The sequence below is a fragment of the Lingula anatina genome, chromosome 1 (genome assembly GCF_051362555.1).
Source record: "Lingula anatina isolate TDL-2025a chromosome 1, LinAna3.0, whole genome shotgun sequence".
Lineage (NCBI taxonomy): Eukaryota > Metazoa > Brachiopoda > Lingulata > Lingulida > Lingulidae > Lingula > Lingula anatina.
This window is the reverse complement of record NC_141767.1, coordinates 49,019,756-49,042,048: the sequence shown is the minus strand read 5'-3', so window position 1 is coordinate 49,042,048 and position 22,293 is coordinate 49,019,756. Positions and strand designations below refer to the sequence as shown.

The window sequence follows — 22,293 nt, the reverse complement described above, 5'->3', positions numbered from 1 at the left end:
TTAATGTCTAGTTCATCATTTTCTCTCTGTTCTCTAGCCTTTGTGTTGTATTAGTCTAAACTCTCTTCCTTTGCTTCCCCAGCTTTTAAGTTCTATTTCTTATGACTGGATGTTAGGTCAGACCTTCAGGATTGTTTTTTAGACTTACTGTTTTTTCTTCAGGCTGCTCAATATGCTGAGCGGGAGTCTCAAGAACTGTTCCAAGCTCTCTATTTCAAGAACCGCCCGGAAAAAGACTCTTACTGTATAGCAGATGCTGTGATATTTCAGCTTAGAGCTAATGGAGTTATGGTGTTTGTGCCAAAGTGAGTTATCTTTTAACTAGCTCCATGAGTGTTAATTATTGCATAAAATTATTCCTTCATACAATCTTGAATCACAAGATTTGTCCCTCTTTATGATGTAAAATTTTTTTATTGTAATCCATTTTTAATACAAAATGTTCAGTTATCAACATGATTTTCCAAAAGATTATAAGTTTTTATAAATTAGTCATTTTAAGTCTTTGGGTGTTATCTTTCCAAGGCAGATTGTTATAAGGTAATAGTATGCTTTCAAATAAATTTGGTGTCCTAATCAGATATGGAATGAGGGGTCCTGTGTACCTAAAGAATAAAGAAGGACTAGTGGCTCATGTGTCCAGTGAGGGACAGTTAGAATGGACATCAGGGAACTTGACCAGATCAGAATATCAGGTTCTGGTAAACAGCTGCCTGGGAACTCAGTCATACAAGCTTCTCAGTCATATCACAGTAAGGTTTTTATATTGATAGTGTGAAAGCTACTGGGATTTAGAGTATGGGGGTTCAATTATTTTTGTTTACGATTCATTGTTATGTAAATATACTGAAGCCTTATGCTAGTTACATATTTCTGACATCTTTGTTCCCTTTTGTGCATAATTAAAATTTGCTGATGACTTTGCTGTTAAGCATAATGCATTATTGCATCAAAATTGGCAAAATAGCCCCATTCTGTGCAACATTATTTTCTGCTTTTTGTCTGTACATTTGACAGCTTTGCTGCTTTGTATGTAATTTTACATGGATAATACTATTATAGTAATGGGGAATCAGAAGAGATGAATCTTAGCACAGCTGAATATGAAATTGTTATATATCATTACTAGTTCCCTATTACTCTATAGTGCTATAGTGACAGAAATATGTAATTAGTCAATAACCACAGAGAACAACTTAAAAAAAAAAAAAGGAACAGAAACACCTTTCTTAACAGTGGTCGTTATTAACACATTGTGACCTACTGTTTAAGGTTACAGTATGACTATATCCTGGTTATCTTTATAATCAACAATTATGTATCTGCATGCTTTCTCTGATTTGCAAATACAGGTGTGTATCAGTGTTCAAACCTCCCATGCTCATGCCAGCTCAGTGAAGTTTGACCTGGTCAACAACTGTCCACTTATCACAGAGACTGCAGAGGGAGAGGCTATTGTAAAGAGGACAGATATGATAAAGGTTATTTCTAAAGTTAACAAGTTATTGTAATTATCAAATTCATGTACTTATAATTTAATAGAAAATTAATAGTAAACAACCAATACCCAGTACTTAGAATCTTTCAGTATATGTGATGAAAGAATAAAGAATAAAGCTGTTTATCTGATTTATTATAACATCTGTGTGTTATTTAAATCAAGTGTATGGGTGCAGACACCGTTTTCTTTTGAGCATCAAGAACTTCTAGTTACAGTTTTTATTACTGAATAACATCCTCTAATTAAGCCTGCCTTATTTTACATGTGCATCACCAAATTGTTTTTGTTTTCTCTGCTCCAGGATGTTCAAGAAGCAGCTCCAGATTCAGCAGAAAGTGATGTGGGTGAATTAGGACCTAACTTCCAGCAACTCAGAGCTCAGTATGGACAGACTCCCTCTGACCACAGCCTGTATCACCTACTGCTCTCCTTCAAGGAAGATTCATTGAAGCTCGACACATGATGATGATTCCTAGTAACCATCTTCAAAGTTGTACAATAGGTGGGCTTTGAAATACAGCAACATTCCTGTAAAGTGCAATTATTGTATATCATACTGCATGCTATGTTGTAACTACTAATTGGATCATTATCTGAACATTCTTGTATATTTTATTGGTTATGGTGTATATACAAATACATGGATATGCATGAAGACGTGACTCTCTGCACTATGTGACAAAGTTGAATTAATTGATACCTACAACTTGTGAAAAGCTACCATTAAATATTAAGAGATTAAAATTTAGCCATTACATATGGCATATATGATATTGATTCTGTTAGGTAAAATAGTTGTTTGTTTCTCATTATTTTGAGAACAGCATTGTAGATTCCAGGTTGTTAGAATTCACACAATCTCTTTATATAAGTAGTTTCTTTTACAACCTTACTAGCTTCGATTATTGCCCTTGTCATGACATGATTCACAACTAGGCCAATATGTATACAAATATTCATTTCTTCAATATATATCTTGGGTAGAGGGATTGCACACTCTTGTATGTTGCACTCATAAATCCCTCTCTTTCTTGCCATTTGACCCCATGGTTCTGCCTGCTGTATGTCTGCATCATTATGTGTAAATTATTCAAATCAGAAAGTGGTAAACAAAGTATAATGTTTTGCTTCTCATCAAAAGGTGGTTCTGATACAGAACAAAATTATATTTGCCCCCTACCCCTAGAGTGGAGGATTATGTTGACACAATATCCAGTCTTCAAGGGGTCTGCTACATTTTAATACATGCAGCAGTGATCTGCCCAGGAATCAAAATTTGGGGGCCAAATGGCACATTGGACCTGAAAAAAGGGGGACATTTTCAAAAAGAGGGGGCCAAACGATAAAATTACTATTCTCACCTTAACTGAAATAAGTCTGCCTCTTCAATCCAATGAATCTGTATTAAACTGGTGTTTCTGTACCTCAGAATGCTTGATAGTGTCAATGAAACTAAATTGTCTGCCAAATTTAACTTTAAAACTTTAAACTGCTGAACATATATGTAAATAGCTTTACCTTTCCCACTGTCAACTGCAACATTACACACATAGTGGGTGGAGGGCTTAAGTGTATCTGGGTTTATAACTCTGCAGTACACACTCAATTTCTTGTTAACAGCCACATCTGTAGTTTCATCACACAGTAACTAACATAGGGGGACTTACTGATCAATTTATTCACATTCAGGCATGCAGTATGGGCAAGGGAATGAAGAAATTCTTCAGCAGCTTTGTCTGATGTGTATGAAACATTTTCTCTACATTTAAGATTCTCAATGTCAGGGCACTTCATGTCCATTAAAAAGTTAACAAGGCTCTCAAACTTACTGACGGCAAGATCTTCCTTAGCTAGCCAAAATGCAGCTTTTAGTGCATAGATAATAGCAGCTTCCTTTTAACTCCAGATATTTGAAATGTTTTTTACCAAAGCACCAGCCATTGACTCAGCAACAACAGACTCTTTGTGATCAGATATTTTTGCATGTCTGTACAAAGTAGTTTTCTTCCAACTTCTACACTTGACCGTGGTCATGTTGTTTTTCTTTGAACGTTTGATACATAACCTACAACTCATGAAATCAGACTCCTTAACACTAACCAGCGAAATTCTAACAACCAACTGTCTTGGAAATGTCGATCTGACAACTGATTCGGGGCTTTAGCAGTTGATTTTGATTTCGAAACAGTTTCTTTGTCAGTGTCGGACTCACTATTCTCACGTGGTGTGGGTGGGGACTCGACAGTTTCAGGCACTTCAGCGTCACTGCCTGATGTTGATGGCGAGGGCATTCCTGAATCTTCAGATGATACATTCTCGCTGAACTTATTGGACACTTTTGCTGAGGAACTTGGGGGGAAAAAATCTTTAATAGTTTTGGATTTTTGTTTGCGATTACATCCAGCCATGATTATAAGATAAGACAGTAAGCGGAAATCTGATTGGATCCGGCACCCAGCACTCAGCCAATCAAATTGCTCTTATTACGCACCCGCCAGTTATAGAAAAATTCGGTCCCCTTTTACGAGTGTGCCTGACGGCGCATCTCTAGGAATTTTTTGGCGACATTTTCAATTTTTGGGCCACAATGTCGCGCCCTGGGCAGAACCCTGCATGCAGCATAACTTTGTTAGTTACCTGTTTTCAGGCCTCAAAATTCAATTTTAGATTCACTTCCCTGGTGGGCAAGTATGGATCCATTTTCACTTGCCCTGCAAACATTTTGTACTTGTTTTTCTGTAAGTCTTGGACCCAGTGAGCTGTTGTACATCCAGCTGCCCCCATATTGTCTACAATGTTCAGTTATAACATTTTTTAATATATTTCAGGGATATTACAATCAAATTAAGGCTTCAGAGGTGATAGAGTGGGAAAAATATTATATTGTGAAACATAATTTTGACTTGGCAGCAGACATTTACTTACCAATCATGACTCTTGCAATATTGGTTTTGCACAAACCGTGTTTTTCCTTGTTGCCATATCCTCTTGCACGACCTTTCCAGTTGAATTGTGTAGCCATAGGTGATTACATCAGAGCTTCCATCATCCTGTTAATTGTTTTCTTGTCCTGTCCCTCCCAGAGTCAGGTGATGGACCTACGTCAAATGAAACAGTCTACTGCAATTTAATAGAAAGAAATTGCCCTTTAACAACAATCTTCCTGATTAGAGATAACTTCTGGTCATCTGGAAGAGATTAAGATAGCTTAATGCCAAGCCGGAAGGCCTTCCTGATAATGGCACCCCACAAACTACGATATAGTTTTTACTGCCCCACATCCGAAAGATGCACACCGTCTAGTTTGATGTGGAGCCGGGTCATTTTCTGCAGACCTATTTTCTTCCAAAAGGAAATGAATAGGTTTTTTAAGGCCATATATGCAAGAAAAATGTTGAGCTGGTCAACTTGATCATTAAAAGAAGGATGGGGAGGACGCAGTTTGTGGTGAACTTAACTCACCACCACGTGAAATGCCGAATTCGTCATTAAAATGACAGCCTAAATCTTCTATTTCCTTACATAGGTTAGAGGGGGAAATATTATGGTCAAAAAGTTCGTTGGACCCTATAATAAGTACAACCAAGTCCGGGCAGACCCAGCGAAGGATCCCCAAATTGTACATGACTAGTTTTAGGGACCGTCTAGCCGCCTATCCCGTGCCAGTGCACGGAATTGGGGAATCCAAAATCTTTCACTGTTTGAACGTCCCAACCTTGGTCGAGAAATGAACGAAGCCTGTGAACAAAGGAATGTCCAATGACTAGAACTGTCATGGTGAACGTAAGTTAGAAAGCTCACAAATAGGTTGAAAAAGAAAAAAATTACTTGTTAGCTAGGAGGTCTACTTCTGGAACTGAGTATCTTCGAGTGTAAGGATCCGGCAATCAAAAATTGTACAGTGTCGTAATGTAATGTAATTCGTTGTTCGTTCACTAGCGACTATTGTGCATGAGAGCAGTGAGGAAGATTACTATCACTCACTTCCTTAGACGCGGTGGTGCATACCTTGTGGAAATGCGAGACTTAGTTTATCCTGATTGGACTAGATGTCTTGACCTAGTTACTGTGAATCCGCTGCTTCATGTGAGTTTATATGTGGCATTGAATCTGTGGTTTGTACAGTCATGGCCAAAATACATAGCAGTGAATCCCATCAGAATTAGGTTATAGACCGTCGCCATAAAACAACGTTTGACTTTGTCTGTACCACAGGTTCCAATTTTCCTCTTCTGCTAGTCTGGGTGGCAGGTGTCTCCTTTTTTTGCAAAAGAGCATTTTATACAATGGATATATTACTATAATAATTATGATTATAAATTCAGAGTGTCAGTGATGCAACTATGATCATAAACAAAGATATGGAAAATGGAAATTTTATATTTTGATGAACATGCATTGAGTAAGACAATTGCAATTAATATAAGGCACTTAATGATGAATGAGGTATGTCAGAAAGTTAACACAATTTACAGGTAATAAGATGATATAATGTTCCCTCATCTCCTCTTAGCTTCAGTGTCTGTTGTATTCAGGTCAATATCAAAAATATTTTTGTTCAGTGATTTTACAACTTTTGTGCACTTTTCCATTGCCTTTATGTAGTCACCTAAAAATAAGCCTAGTTAACATTTGCTGTAGAATTTGCCACAGGCCAAATGTTGCACAAATTGTCATTTCTTATATTCCAAATATATTGATAATGTTTATTTAGTTGGTTCCACACACTTACCAGTTGACTCCAACACTTGGCAGTCTTGCACATCCCAATCAGAATCTGGTTGAATGCACTCTTCTATCGCTCTTCCTCCTCTCATCACTGACTTGGGGAGCCAAAGGCACTTGTCACCTTTGACCCATCCTTCAGGGGCCACTGCAACTGAATTTTCTTCCGGGGAAATATAGACGATGCTGAACTGTGAGTGTAACATGTATTCCCTGTGATGATACAAATGTTATATAAGTTAATCGTTTTATTGCCAGTGTATCACAGAAGGCTGTAGAGTAATAATTTTTTTATTAAATGGTAATAGAACTTAATTTGATTTTCTTTTCTGGACTCACTAATTGGTCACTTGGATCATTCACAGACCATATGTGAAGTCTACTTGATTCCACTGGATACATAAAATTTTCTTTGGTCATAAATGGTTGACATATCAGTCTCTGTTCTCGATTAAAAGTGATCTTATTTTTTTATAAGAGGTGTTTGTCCAACATAAATAGCGTTATCCTGTTGCTTTACTGATAGAATTTTTTCCATATGAAGATCTTTGTATTATTTGCATTGATGATATTCTTCTGGGACTGCTCCTCTGTGATGTTCTTTTTTACCAAATGTCTGCGAAAATTTAATTTTTTTTACATGTTCCCTTTCTGCAAGACGTATCACTTGTTGGAGTGGCAATTTTGGTTTTTGAACAAGTTGCTTAATAGTCTGTAGATAGTTTCAAAAGGGAAACTTGAAAAAATTATGTTAAATTCCATACATTTGAGAATGTGAAGCCAAATGTGTCAGTGAATTAACATTATAAATAATCTGTTCTGCACCCAGTCCCTCAGTTTCTTAGTAAAATCTCCATCTTCTTCACCATCTGAAGTGTCACTGGTCATGATATCCATATTTCCCTGAGCACTGTCATGTGAAAAAACAGATTCTTCATAAAAAAACATCTTGGCTGAATCCTATACCATGATCTGCTGTTGACAATATATCCTCATGTTCAATGAGTTGCTCTACTGGCATGATGTCGGTGTTATCATCACTGGATGATTCATCATGAAGACAAGAAAGAATTTGCTGGGCAGGTATCTCAGCATGTCGATGTAATGTCCTGTCACTGAGCACAGACTTTTTCCGATTTCCTTCAGACATTCTGTCAAATAATTGAAATATTTATCTACATTAGCTCCTGATAAGGTATACTATTTCTGCCCAATGAACTTGGGCCCACTGCCCATTGACATCCACCTCATTGATAAACTGAGGTAAAGATGGCAGTGCACCCTGCCTTATGTGCTCAATGAATGATTTTACTGATCTAAATTGTAGCACATCCCAAACACACTGGCACTGGGTCCTTGCCACCACAGATGGGTATATTCTCCTCATATGCACTGTCTTACACACTTGCCTCCTGCATCTGTCTGTGGACATTGATGACTTGTGTGGTCAAGGAGTCATCTGGATGGTTATGTACTGGTTCATTTGGGTTTACCATGAGGATATCTTTGGGATCATCAGAAACATTGGTCCAGATTCTGGCTCTGCATGTTGGTCTCCAGCACCGCCACAAAATGTTCCCACCACTCGTCTTATGTTTCTGGTACCCGAAACCGTCCACAAACAAGACTTTTCCCCCTTTTGCACCCGCTTCAAGACAGGAGCACTACCACAAGGAAAAATTTACAGGGGGTCAAAGAAAGGGTAGTGCTGCTATAAATCTGTGTCACAAAATGCTAAAAAAAATTCCCTGAAGCACATTATATTTAATTTACATTGGTTATGTAATTGTGTTAATATAGAAAAACTGCGAATCTTATTGTCACAACTTCCAGAAAATGAAGTCACTGGAATAACAAGTGGAGTAGCTTGGATGAAGGTGCCCCCTGCAAGCATCAAAAACTTTTAATTAGTTTAATAGATTCTTTTTTGTGATAAGGGGTGGGTTAGTTTAATTTTGTATAAGAATATTTATTTTTGTGACAAAAGGTTAGGCAAGAGGGAGAGCTTGGCATGGTATCTTACATGCGAAATTAATCTCCTAATGTTTTTCAGTCAACAATGACTTGCCATTGAAATGTTCAAGAAATAATGCCCATGCAACTAAGTCTTTTTTTAGCTTCAGATGTCAATCTTATCTAAATAATGTTGAATTTAAATATCAAGAATTTGCAAGAGGTCTTTAACTAAATGCCAGAGGTAAATTTGCCAGAGGTCTTTAACTAAATGTTTATATCACAACAGAATTCAATTGAATAAAGGGAAACATTTTTTAAATGTCAAGATGTTTTATGATATTTGTACAAGTAACAACTAGATGGTTTCTCTTTGGGGTACAAATATCATGCATTGAAAAATGCCCAGGACCCTGCATTACTGTTTTAGTAATTGGTAAACACATTTTGATATAATGGCATGAGTAAGAAACTGGTGTCATAAAGTAAAGAAAGTAATCCAACTAATCGGTGATTATGAGCATATAAAAAGTAACAAAGTCTGTCTATGAGATGCCATGAGTCTGAACATGTAATAATTTTCTTTAAGTCTTTTCTCCTTTTCTGGACATCGGTTTCGGGTTCATCAGCTGCACTTGCTTCTTCCATGCTCTGCCCAAGGCGTTGCCCCCGAGTACAACATTCTTCTTTATAACAGATTATATAAGTAGTAGCCAGTAGTGTCACTTTCCTAATTTGAGGTCAAAGAACACCAGAACTTCTGTACCGTTGCATTTTGCAATAATTTTTTGTAAATTAGGGATGCAATGTCCTCTCCCTCACAACATAATAACAAGTCTTTATTTTAAAAAACTCTGTACAGCATTTTCCACCTCTTTAAAAAACTGAAACACAATATCATGAACTACAAACAACCACCCTCTATTTATTGTAGCTACCCATCACTTTGTGACTTAGAAGATGCTTTCTAAGAATGAATAATCATTGTACAATCTCTGTGTAATGCTGATGATCCCTTCGAAAATCTCTTGTACAGATTGAAAGGTATGTAACCACAAACATATCTAAGAGTCTCTTCCTCCTCCTTACTTTTAGTGAAGTAGGATTCTCTCTTACCACATCAGTCAATGGTTTTTCTACCCTTTGTTAAGCTATTACATTTTTCTCCAATGCAACATCCAAAAATCTTTGGTACAGCAAAGGGTCCTTTACACTGGTAGCACTGATTTCAGAACAAAAAGAGGTAAAGTTCTTTTTGCCATTTACTTCTGACCTCATGTTGTGGAATGCTCTAATAAGCTTAGTATTTCTACTACTTGTAACCACACCATGCAGATGGCTATTCAGGTATCTTAGGTAATCAGTGAGCAAATGTCTGTTCTCTACGTACAGTGACTTCTCTCTTAAGACTCTTGCAACTTCAGCTTCCTGCCATCATAAAAATATTGTCCATGTCTTCCCCTGTTATACGTTTCACCTCCTCTGCAATCTCATCTAAAGGCATGTCTTCTGTTTTTCTAGCAATCGATGCCCTGGACAGTGGGCCAGAAACACCCTGAGTATTTGTCAACTTCTTAATAGCATAGGTAATGTGCATAGGAAGCCTTCCTGATAATGGTGCCACTCAAACTGCGGTATAATTTGTATTGCCCGACATCTGAAAGGTGCAACCCATCCAGTTTGATGTGCAGTAGAGTAGGATTCTGCAAACCCATGTTTTTCTAAAACGAAATAAATGAATGTGTAAGGGGCAGATCTGAAAGGAAAATGTTAAGTTTGTCAACCTGGTCATTAAAAGCGGGATGGGATCCTCGATGTCCTTACTTAGACCAAAGGGGGAAATATTCCGATCAGAGAGGTCATTCGACCCAATAACTAGTATGACCAACTCTGGGTGGACATGGTGAAGGATACCCAAGTCATACCCAAGTCCTAACTGTCCAGTTTAGGGACTGTACGGCCACCTTTCCCATGCCAGTGTGTGGAAATGGGAAACCGAAGTCTTTCGCCGTACGATCGTCCCGTCCTTGGTCAAGATATGAGCGAAGCCTGTGAGTAAAGGAGTGACCTATGACGAGAACAGCCATGGTTAATTTCAGATAAAAAATTCAGTGAATCTAATGAAAGTGGAAAACTTATTTCTAGAAGTTAAGGGGTCCGCCTCTGGTACAGAATTGCCAACAATAACCAGCAATTGCGTATAGGGCCTCAGGCATACACGAAAAGTCCCATCTATATACACTGTTTGGCAATGCCACAAAATGTTCAGATTTTCTGCCGTCACAAACACAAACTCCCCACTGGTTGTCCAGGTGGAGCACAAATTTCTCACGGTTCCAGGTCTGAACCCACTGGTTGTCAATCCTCACATCATTTATCCCCTGTGGGTAATGCATGCTGGCGTACCCTTTCTGTGCAGGTTCTGACGGACGCCAGTGATGGCACAGGCTGACAGTCCCCTCCACCTTGCCGATGCATGGGGTCCCGGGTTGCAGCTGCGTGCATCGCCCATCTTACATTAATGTGGCTTGTCATTTCATTGTCTTCAGGGTGGTTATGTTGCATATCATTCATATTTGCCACCCGAATTTGATCTTACTCGTTGATTGCATTTGTCCTTAACTTGGTGCGACAGTCCCTCCTCCAACATTGCCAAACAAATTCGCCATGACACTCTCTCTGTTTTTGGTATCAATACCCTTGGACAATAAGCACATGCCCCGTCTTAGGCCCAGTGCTAAGCATGGTTCATCCATGGTTGTGAACGCACAAAATGTGTGAATCTACCACAAGGTTCCCTATTTATACATTAGAAATTCATACACCAGCATGCGTTGTAATAAATTTTGATTGACTTAAAATTTCATTAAATTCAGTTTTAATATAATGACCCTGGTTTATTTGTTATTGCGTAAAGGTTTTTAAATAAAAAGGGATGCTTTTTGCCTCGGAATTAATTATGAGACAAATGCTGTCACGCTGCCAAAAATTAAAACATTTTATGAAAGTTGTTTAAATTGTTACATTTGTGATCAGAATTGAAGTTTTACGCCTTTGTGTCTACAGACCGTGGATCAGAACAAAGGTCTGTATTCAATAAAGACATTTTATGTTTTAAAGATTGAAGTTTCAATCCCTTGTTCCTTTTTCTTTCATTATCGTTCTTGCCATTTGGTATTGCTTAATCAAATTTATTTAATAACCAAAATATAGAAGGTGTCGTGTAATCAACACAAGTGCGTCGTCACCTCACCGACCACGAGTTTAAAAAAAAAGTAATTTCGTTTCTTGGTTTTATTTCATAGAAGGTGAATAATTGAACCCTGGGATTTTTTAGGTCCAAAACCGGAAGGAAAGTACAGTACAATGACAAAAGTGTTCTTAAAGTGGGTCTTACCAATGTAGACGCTTATATAGCGTAAAAATGAATTTTCTCTGAAACTTTGCCTATTTTCTAATGAACTACAATACCAACACCTTGTTTTTCTCACTCAGTTTCCCATTGCTCACAAACATCCCAAAAGTAAAGAAATTATAACTCAACACTAAAATATTTCACAAATATATTTAAAATAAAATCTACGTAACACCTCAAAAACTCAAAGTAAACCTTTATTGTCCAATATCTTACAAAAAAATCACAACTATTTTAAAGATTACTATAAATACATAAACTCACTTTTGAATAACTCACCATTAAGAGGCATCAGACATAATAATACAAAATATGAACACAAACAATCAGAATGATCTCTTCTCTTGCTTAAAGAAATAAATAAAAAAAGAAATAAAACAAATTTAACATATACATCCATACACCAAATTTTTTTCCACCTTATAGTCACTGAAATTATAAGCCAAATAATTTTCATACTGGTATTTGAACTTATAGTAGAAGTATTTTTAAAATAGTCAAAATAAACACTAAATTAAGCTTGATTAACAGACCAAAACCCCCGAATTTCTTTTGAGATGATCTTATAATGAAATGTGTTGAACAATAACTCCTGTACTATTAAGAAACTTTTCATAAAAATGAATAAATTTGAATCATATTTTAGACAATGAAACATATTTAGTTTTGTACCAGTTGGTCTTAAAGTTTATAAAACTGTTATGTACCATTTTAAGACCTCATATATCATTACCTAAAAATTTATGATTGGTGTTAAATAAATATATAATGAAATGATGTTTACTTTTGATACCCTCTACCATTAGTTAGTCAGCTAGAATTTCCAGTAACAACCCATTGTAAATCCAGGTGATACTTGATCATATACTGCTTTACATTTAAATAGACTAAGAACACTGAATAAATAAGACAAGGAGCCATAATGAAGGGTCTGAAACAACGCACCAGGCACTACTTTATTATTCTTGCCTTTCATTTTTTGTTCTTTATTGTGCTTGCCCTACCTGTAATTGTGGTAAAGATTTAACGTGCTTGTCATAATAATGCTTTTTTCTTTGCTTTCTAACTGTAAGATTGCTAGAAACCGACTCTACTACTTTTGGCTTATAGCCTTGACTTTGAGCAGGGAGGCTGCTCCTAGTGCGACATGACATTAAACATTGCACTGGACTAGAATCCATGCCTTCTGCAGGCGTATTTCTTCGCTCTAACAACATTAAGTAAACATCTTGTTTCTCATCAACTGCTTTTCCTATCATCTGCTTTGCAACTTTTACAGCAGATTCCACTCTACAATTGCTCTGAGCATAATGTGGTGAACTAGTAACATTTGTGAACTCAAATTTGCAGGCAATTCAGCAACATGTATCGCATTGTTTAATCATTTCAGTCACATCTGCAGCCATGTATGGCCAGTAAATCACATCTCGACACAAACGCTATGTGGCTTGTATTCCTTGATGAGTGGAATGTGCTTTCTTCAGCATCTCTGGACGCATCGGCTGAGGAATAATAACAGTGAAAAGAGGGACGCTTAAAGGAGAACTGTGTTAGCTGCAATAAACATCTCTCTAACCTCTGAATATCAGTCTTGTTGTTTGTCACCTAATCGGCAAGTTCTATATTCCTGATAACATTCAACAGTGTATAAGGTCAGAGGTGGTGGAGCTGTAGGAACAAGTTTCTCTCTAGTCCACTCTGTGTTTGCTTACTAATGCTGAGGGAAGAAACATCAAGCAGTTGGACCCCTTATGAATACATTTAATTTTTTTCCTCTTATATTTCTGTGCCTTTATGTACCTATGTCCCACGAATATTTGATTGTGTTGCCAAAATATGACTTTATCCATACATATGCTACACCCGAAAATGTCCCTAAAGTTGTCAATTTGCATTGGAGACAACACTAGAATTTGTCTTCTCTTTACTGTCAGTTCCTCAATTAATGTCCCTATGTTCTTTAGCTTTCTCACAGGATCTATCTCATCAAACCTGTCAAATGCAGCTGTAGAGTGCCTAAAATTAACAGTATTTAAGGAATATTTAATGAGATTCTCTGTCAGATGTGCGTTTTGCTTAAAAACAATCTTACCACTTTTTTTCTTAGATTTCTATGCGTTTTTGTGTTCTTATTAAAATCTTTCAGTTTTGTACTGATATTGAAGTTTTTTTTTTTTTTTTTCATTTTCTATTGTGCGCCTGTTGTTGTTGATTTTATTTTAAACAAGATAAATATATGCAGAATGTAATTAAAGAAGATGCAATCATATCAAATATGCTGAAATACCACATATTTACAAATGAGTAAAGTTAACAGCAGGCTGGGTTTAACTCCAGGACATCGCTCTTTGACAAAATGTAAATCTTCCTGGCATTGCATCTCCAGAATTCACTTGCTGGAAATAAAGATAAAAAGTTTAACAATAATAATAATTTATTTGCTAGAATCGCAACCCAAAAGTTGAAGTTTTACAATTTATCATAAACAAAACCATACAGGTATTTAAAAGTAACTAAAAAATATAAACTAAAAGACCAAAGCTTTAAAACAAGACTTATAAGACAATAAGTAGCAAAAAAAATGCCTTTGCTACTAACCTAGCTGTGTGATTTGGCAAAGCCACACATTCTATCCACTTAGTAAACTGGTCTATTGTAACCAAAACATAAGAATTCCCAAATTCAATTTGTGTAAAAGGTCCAAGTATATCTAAATGAACCTTTTCAACGGGAAATCCCGCATGATGTAATTTCATTTTGGCTTTTGGTCGAGCAGTGCTATGCTTGTTTTTATTGAAAACTTCATATGAATTTGCATACATTTTACAATCTGTACTCATTACATGCCATGGGAGGATTGTTTGAGTTTTTGCAAAGCTTTCTCGTAAGCAAAATGACCAGCAGTTTTTGAATCATGACAGAAAAATAAAACTTCATTGACCAAATTTTTTGGTACAGCTAAGCACAAATATCTATCTTCTGTCTTTTCCTGGTTTGAAATATAGCACATCATTCAACATAATCGATTGCTCTCTGCAATTCCATCATTCTCTCACAGCCATATTACACCAATACAACTCTGACTCTTTAGATTCACCATTCTCTAACCAACCTATGATTATATTCTCCTTGATCGAAAAAAGTTCAATACGGTGTCGGAAAAAAGCATTAAAGTGACAAACACAAGTATGATGTTCGATATTTGGCCGATGCGAAATTGGCCAAAATTTGGCCGTAGTGGGGCGGACAAAAATGTTACAAAAATAAGGCATGAAAAATTATGCCACTCAACCTGAGAAACAGGTTGGAAATGCAAAGACACTAAAACGTGCCACTCACTCTGACGAAGCGGAGCGGAATACCAAGACACAAAACGTGCCACTCACCCCAATGTAGCGGGGCAGACAAAAATGTTACAAAAATGAGGCATGAAAAATAAAGGCATGAAAAAACGTTGTAGCAGACTGGAGTAAAAAAGGGGTAGAGAGAAAAAGAAAATTCCCGGTGGCCCTAAGTAGGTCAGGTCGGGCCTGAAAGAAGAAGAAATGCGTCTATGGGCCTGAAAAGGACATATGATGAAGGTGAAAATAAATATACAACAAAATATCTGAAAAATCAAGGAAATCTTATGGGTATTTTTTAAGAACTAAGGATAAAGGAAACTTCCCGGTGGCCCTGAAAAGGTCGGGGCCTAGAAAAAGAAGAAGAAATGAGTCTATGGGCCTGAAAAGGACTCATGATGAAGTTGGAAGAGATTAGGAAAGCTTAATGCTAAGCCGGAAGGCCTTCCTAATAATGGCACCCCGCAGATTACGATACAGTTTATACTGGCCCACATCCGAAAGATGCACCCCGTCTGGTTTGATGTGAAGCCGGGTCACTTTCCGCAGACCTACGTTCTTCCAAAAGGAAATGAATGGATTTCTTAAGGGCAAGTCTGCAAGATGAATTTTGAGCTGGTGAACTTGATTCACCACCACATGAGAAACACCAAATTTGTAGTGAAAACTACGGGCTAACTCTTCAATATCCTTACAAAGGTTAGAGGGAGAAACACTACGGTCAGACAGGTTGTTAGAACCAATGATAATTACGACCAAGTCGGGTCGTGCCTGGCGAAGGATCCCCAAATCGTACCTGACTAGTTTAGGGAACGTGCGGCTGCTTATCCTGTGCCAGTGCACAGATTTGGGAAAGCCAAAATCTTTCGCCGCCACATACGTCCCAACCTTGGTCGAGAAATGAACGAAGCATATGAACAAATGAATGACCGATAACGAGAACTGCCATGGTGATCGTAAGTCCGTAAGTCAAAAGCTTGCAAATAGATTGAAAAAGGAAAAACTTCAAAATTGTACAGTGGCAAATTGGAAAGTGATCTGTTGATTTATCTCTAGCGAATGTCGTGCGTGAGAGCAATGTGAGAAAGAATACTATCGCTCACTTCATTAAACGCGGCGGCGCGTACCTCGTGGAAACGCCTGACCTAGTTCATCCTGATTGGGCCAAAATGTCATGACCTAGTTACTGTGATTGGATAAGATGATTGGCCAATCACAACCAATTGCCCATGTAGCACTGAATCCGCAATTTTATGTGCAGCATTGAATCCGAGGCTCGTTGGCTCATGCAGCACTCAATTCGAGGTTTGTACAAGTATGGCCAAAATATAGCGAATCCCATCTGATCTAGGTTATAGACCGGCGCTATAAAACAACGTTTGACGCATCTGCCAAACTTCCCTTAAATTATATTTCTTACAGGAACCACATACCTCAGTATTTCCCAGCTCAGTCATTCTCACTCAAATTAGTCTCTGGATTAACAAAATCCTCCTCTGTAATAAAAAATTATGAATAAAACATTGTATTATAATGCACTATATTGCACTACATAGATATATATACACAATGTATTGAAATTAACAATAAGGAAAAAAAACGAGAAACAGCTAAAGGATAGATCTAAAGATTTTTCTAATATCTGTATTCCTTTAAAAATAATTAACTTACTTCAGTTTAGCATCCACTATCGTCTGGACATTGAGTGCATGGTAGCCTTTTCTGCAAACAAAAAAGTTCTCATCTTGGGGTGGGTCTTTTAATGGGACTAGAGTACCATTGATAGCACCGATGGCATTATGGAAACCTGCAATCTGGTAAAATTGCTTCTTCATTCTCCTAACATCTTCCTCTTCAGTTGGAAACTGGATCTGCTCTGCTAGGTCCTGGCTGTTTAAAATAGCATCTACCACAGCATGGAGGCTTCTGGACACCGACATTGATGACAGATCAAGGCTGTCACCAATCACATTGCGATCTGATCCAGTAGCAAACACACGTAAAGCAGAAAGAACTTGGGTAGTGGGTGACAGTGCTTTAGACCTCATAGTCAGTCTTCTTAAAGGTTCTTCAATAACATTAGTCAGTTTGAGCACATTTTCCTGGGTTATGTGGTACCTTTGATAAAAAAGATGGGGTTGGAAGTTTCTCATTGGATCCCTAAGTCTCACGTACCTTCTAGCTTTCTTCTGGCATTTTTCTCTAATTACCACATTACTAGCCGTCATGATGTTTGCACCGACCCAGATAACATGCCACTGGTGGGCCATCGGTGGGCCACCAGTAGCGCAAACATTTAAAATTAACACTACTAAAAACTCAATCTTATTAAAATATAAAAAATTTAAGAGCAATAGACATATTTAAAACTGTCAAAATCTTCTGCTGTTCTAATAGAATTTGGTAATGCATTCCACACTTTGGAGGCCTAGATTTTAAAAGCCCAATCACCATAACTTTTGAGAGACCTCTTCTCTAATACAGAAAGTTCTAAAATAAGGTCAGATAAGATCGGATAAATAGATTGGTCTTTGTGTATGGATCGCCTTTCAGTGGGCAATCACTAAAATTAATAAAAATTGTTTATAATGAATACTCGAGTTGTATTTATTTTGCGCATTTACTGTAGTTCCATGGTGATCATAACTGTCATGTTCATAATTTTAAACTTTAAAAAGTACTAAAAAAAAAAAAAGAAAAGAAAAATCATGGGTCTTTAAATCATTAAAACGCCCTCGAGTATCATTCTGACAACAGTACTTTATTTACAGTAAGCATTAATCTGAGACCTTGTTTACTTCTGATGCAGTGAATAAAGCCTCTGTTTGCTTTGGCAGAATCGTTTTAATGCTCTTTTATGTGTTTATCCTTTTCTTCATTGTTTTTTTTTCATTTCTTTGCTATCACTTACTATTTTCTTTTCTACTGAGATGCGCGTGAAATGTTTGTAAGGAGGTGGAGCCTCTCGTACACCTAAATGTCAGCAGGTCATACCACATCTCCCACATGCAGTAGTCTGTACTGTGTTCTCTGCAGCTGATTTCACAACCAGGCTTTTTTGAATGGGTCGGATATATATTCTAGCACTGGCAGAGCTGGTCATTATTTTCATTTGATCGGAACTACAGAAGCCAACATTACATACGAGTTTGTTCTGAGTACTTTTGTCTGCAACCATAAACTCGATAGTATTGTTGCATTCAGCCAATCTTGGATATGCTCTGCAAAATGTTAATATTGTAGCAATTTAATAAGATTTCATTTAGAGACCTTCATTAACTCCCCAATTGAATTTAATCTACTTTTCAGCATGATTAGGCCTACCCTTTGACAGTATATCGGCCCTTCTTCCAAAATTCCAGTACTGGTAATAACAGAGAACCTAAGTTATCTAGTAATTCTTTAGTATTTTCCATCTATAAAGTTGTCTACACTCGCCCAAAAGTTATTTTAAATAATTATAAAATAACCATATGAGCCAAGGTAAATATTTTATCCAAATGATGATGGCCAATGCACCCACCATTCTTTATTTTTTTTATATACACTGAAGATTTTTCCACTACAGAACACATTTTTCATGTTTCCAAACTATTTCGGTTGAGTGTATATATTTTTTGTTGTTGTTTTTTATTCTCTTGTACATAATAAATAAAACAAAATTTTTGTTCATTTAACAATCAAAAATTTTTAATGATACATTCATTATTATTATAGCGATTGGGAGTCACTCAATACCTTTGGTATTTCATAAATACCTTTGATAAAGAAAAAATAATATAATAATTAATTTAAAATTATAAATAAAGATCTGATTGTTAAAGGTGGGCGATAAAATTAATGCCATAAGAAAACATTTTTCCCCCGCCCACCCAAAAATCTTTTAATTAATAAGTTAGTGATCACTTTTTAAAGATATTATTATTAATGATAACTTCATCTTTTATTTTAATGTCAAATTTTTTGTCTATATATATATATATAAATCAAAATATTTATCATATTTTGTTATCTTTGTTCATTTACATTATATAAGACTTAATATTATATTCATAAATCTTCTTGTTAATATTCTGACCTATATTCTAGTTTTATTCTTTTCTTATATTATTTCAATCATTGTAATCAAATAAATACTGTTCTTATTACTGTATTTCTTTTTTAGAGTATTCCTGTTCACATCGTTCTTATAATCTAGTTGGTCCTTTACCGAATATATCCTTGATATGCTGAGGATCGCCACCGACCCAAAGACTTTATCTGATGATCAGCAAGACCCCTCTGTGCTGCTAAGGTTGTGCCACCTATTCTAAAACCATGACCTCTAAATCTTTTTTGATCCAATTTTGACAAAGCAAGGCATTTATCAAGTACTGAATGAAATTGATTTCTTGTAACCGATGAACCATTTTTATGTATGAAGAATATGTGGAACAAATTGGTCGCAATTGAATATAAGTTTTCAAAGTTTTTACTGGGCAGATATTCAGTTGTTGTCTGATTGCTATTTTGTTGTTGGAAATCCCGTCGGAAATGTTTAAATGAGTCCAGTTTGATTCTAATGATGTTGTTCGGCGCGTCATACGATACATTTTCTTGTTTTAGCGTATGTATCGAGGGTTTTGCCGTGATTTCCCCAATTCTGAATAATCCATAGAATGCCGTCAAAAACATTGTTTTGTATAAATGAGCTTCATATTGATTTCTACAGAGAATGTCTACATTTTTCAATAAAGTGTGTAATATCGGAAGTGTTATTGGTGATTTTTTGTTCTTTAAAGTTTTGTTCTTTAAACCCAGGATGGTTTGTTCAACTATGTAAGTTAACGTTGGATTTGGCATGTTATGCATTTTATATTTATAGCTTAGCGCCCCAAGAAATGTTTTTATAGATGAAGGAGAATACTTTCTGCTTAAATATTGTACCCATAAGGCTGTGACTAATGGATCCGTGGGAAATGCCTGTATCCCGGTCGTCTCATAAAATTGTCGAAGAAGCGGTTCAATTTTTAAGTAGGTTTTCTTTGTGTTATTCGCGAGAGCAGAATCCAAAGTATTTGTTAATTCCGAAGTAAGTTCAGCGGTTGCCATATGCACTAGTGACGGCGTTTTCAAAGCCAAAGGAGCTGCCATTTGAAAAGCCTGCAAATCAAGACGAGATAGCGAGTTAGCTGCACTGTTATATATACCCGAAATATGTACAGATTTATATAAAATGTTATGCTGTAAACATGTTAGAGTTAGTTGACGCAGTAGTTTCAATATCGTGGTCTTCTTGCTTCCATGATTGATCTGGAGTTTCTATCAAAAGCTTCCTGATGAATCCTTGATGAGGTGGAGGTATGGAGGGAGGTCGACTCATGGCCTGAAAAAATGTTAGTATTCTATGGGTGTCAGTGACTGATACGGGCATGAAGCGTCATGCACTTTAGGTAATATTCATTGATGCCCATGCACCTTATTCCCACAATCACGTAAAATACTGACACGAAATCTTAAATAAACAAGGCGTATCTCATATGTATTGATCAAGGAGTATATACAGTAAGGTTTATGCCCATGCATATCCATTCATACTTACGGTATATAGGTGCAGAGAAAATAATAGCACCTCGATTAGATCGCCATAATTTCTTTGTTCCTTTGTCATTCAAATATGTTCCGTCACTCCTCAAACATTCCCTCCAGCAGTCATTTATTCTCTGATGGGTCCAAAAATACACACCTCCAAGATCATCTACAGTAGATTGTATGCTGTCCAAAAATACCTCCAAGATCATCTACAGTAGATTGTATGCTGTCATTTATTTGCCACACTTGATCGTTATAGTCGTTTTCCTGTTGGCTGTTGCATATAAATCGGCTTGTGTTTGAAGCCGCATGACGTAATAATTGTCCCCAATATATTTGCATGTTTCGATGACGTTGTTTTATTGTTAGTATGAGAAGTATAATATTGTCTCGAACTTGTTTTGGTGAAGAGAAAATTTTTATGTCATTGCCTCCTAATTGAAAATAAATGAAGTCTTTTCCTTCTAACGCCTCCCAAAAGTATGGGTCATTACATATTGTATGGATGGTAGCCCCTCCCTTAGCATAATATGAAATTCTTGGGCCCCGCAGATTGAAAAAATAATTTGTTGTCCATTGCAAGTCTCTAATAATACTGCTGCCTACTATCAAAATATTGCGTCTATCCATGAGCTGTAATAAAGGTAATATGTCTGTGGAGGGTGGACTTTTAGTTATTTAATCTGTTATGTTACCATTATTCTATATGATTTATTAAGTATACTGGCGTATAAATTTATATTTTATTCATTTATACTTGCTTAGTATAATTATATCTTCTTTAAATTAAACTTAAATATGAAAACGTTATATATAGAAAACTTCACCTTACCTTTTCTTGTTGGACTTTGTTTAATATCCAATATACCTTTTGTTATGTCCGCTTTGTCCACCCTCCTTTTATACTTTACCGCCAAATGTTACGTCTGTGCTTTGTCTATTGATATCACGTGACTTCATGTTCGTGTTTTCCCGATGCAGTAGCCGGAACATGTATGCATCGTCGTCTTCATTGTTCAAATTGACACACAAGATAGTACGAGTGACCCCCATGACCGTATATGTACAGTTCATAAATAAGATTATAATTTCATGATAATCTTTTATATATTGCTACAAAACAGACCTAGTTTTTCTCTAGATGCAAGAAATGTATGTTATGACCTAAATTGAGTCGCATTAACAAGCCCATTCAAGGCAGACTGACATTTTTAAAAGCAAATAGTATCATGTTTTAGAGATGTTTATGCTTTACTCTTACTAAGTGAATAGTGCCAAATATCAGTATTCATCTTATTATTTAGGACTGAGATCGAGTTATATTCTTACGGGATTAGATAATTATTCTAACATTCAAGTTATGTGTACATACAACAATGTATTTCACATGCAATGTGCTATTTTTGCCTTTTCTTCATTCATGAACTATCATTAATTCTGTTACGTATATCAAAAATAATTTAATCCAAGTTGACAAGAATTTGAGATTTGAATGTTATTGTTCAAATAGAGTGTGTATCCTATGTTACATTGTAATTTACATTTAATAAAATTCATGGCTGGCACTAGTGGGGCCCCTTTAGTCTTTCTGTTCAAAATATTTCTCCTCAATCCAGACCAATGGGTCCCAATACAGTTTACTGTTTTAATAATTCAGTTTAGTTGTACTTCCTTCATATTCATTTTCATTTTAAGTTGATTTGACACTTTGAAAATTTTGCACTTAAACAATGGACATACAGTTGCCACTCATTCCACTTGTTACGCTTCTGTATTTTTACCACTAG

General features: G+C 36.4%; 1 protein-coding gene across 7 annotated transcripts in view; it reads left to right on the top strand.

The window, feature by feature from the left end:
* The window catches only part of LOC106150447 (DIS3-like exonuclease 1), a 43,477-nt gene extending 21,187 nt beyond the window's left edge, over positions 1 to 22,290 (top strand). For 6 of the 7 annotated variants that reach the window (XM_087001787.1, XM_087001790.1, XM_087001792.1 and 3 more), the window contains 5 exons: positions 163 to 305; positions 581 to 752; positions 1,353 to 1,481; positions 1,803 to 2,003; positions 12,985 to 13,753. In XM_087001787.1, coding sequence (XP_086857913.1) covers positions 163 to 305; positions 581 to 752; positions 1,353 to 1,481; positions 1,803 to 1,964 — 606 coding nt within the window. In that variant the 3' untranslated portion in view covers positions 1,965 to 2,003; positions 12,985 to 13,753. Of the gene's footprint in view, positions 1 to 162; positions 306 to 580; positions 753 to 1,352; positions 1,482 to 1,802; positions 2,004 to 12,984; positions 13,754 to 19,100 lie in introns of those variants that run through there. The other variant, XM_087001788.1, reaches the window with a different exon arrangement.
* Positions 22,291 to 22,293: the final 3 nt, after the last annotated feature.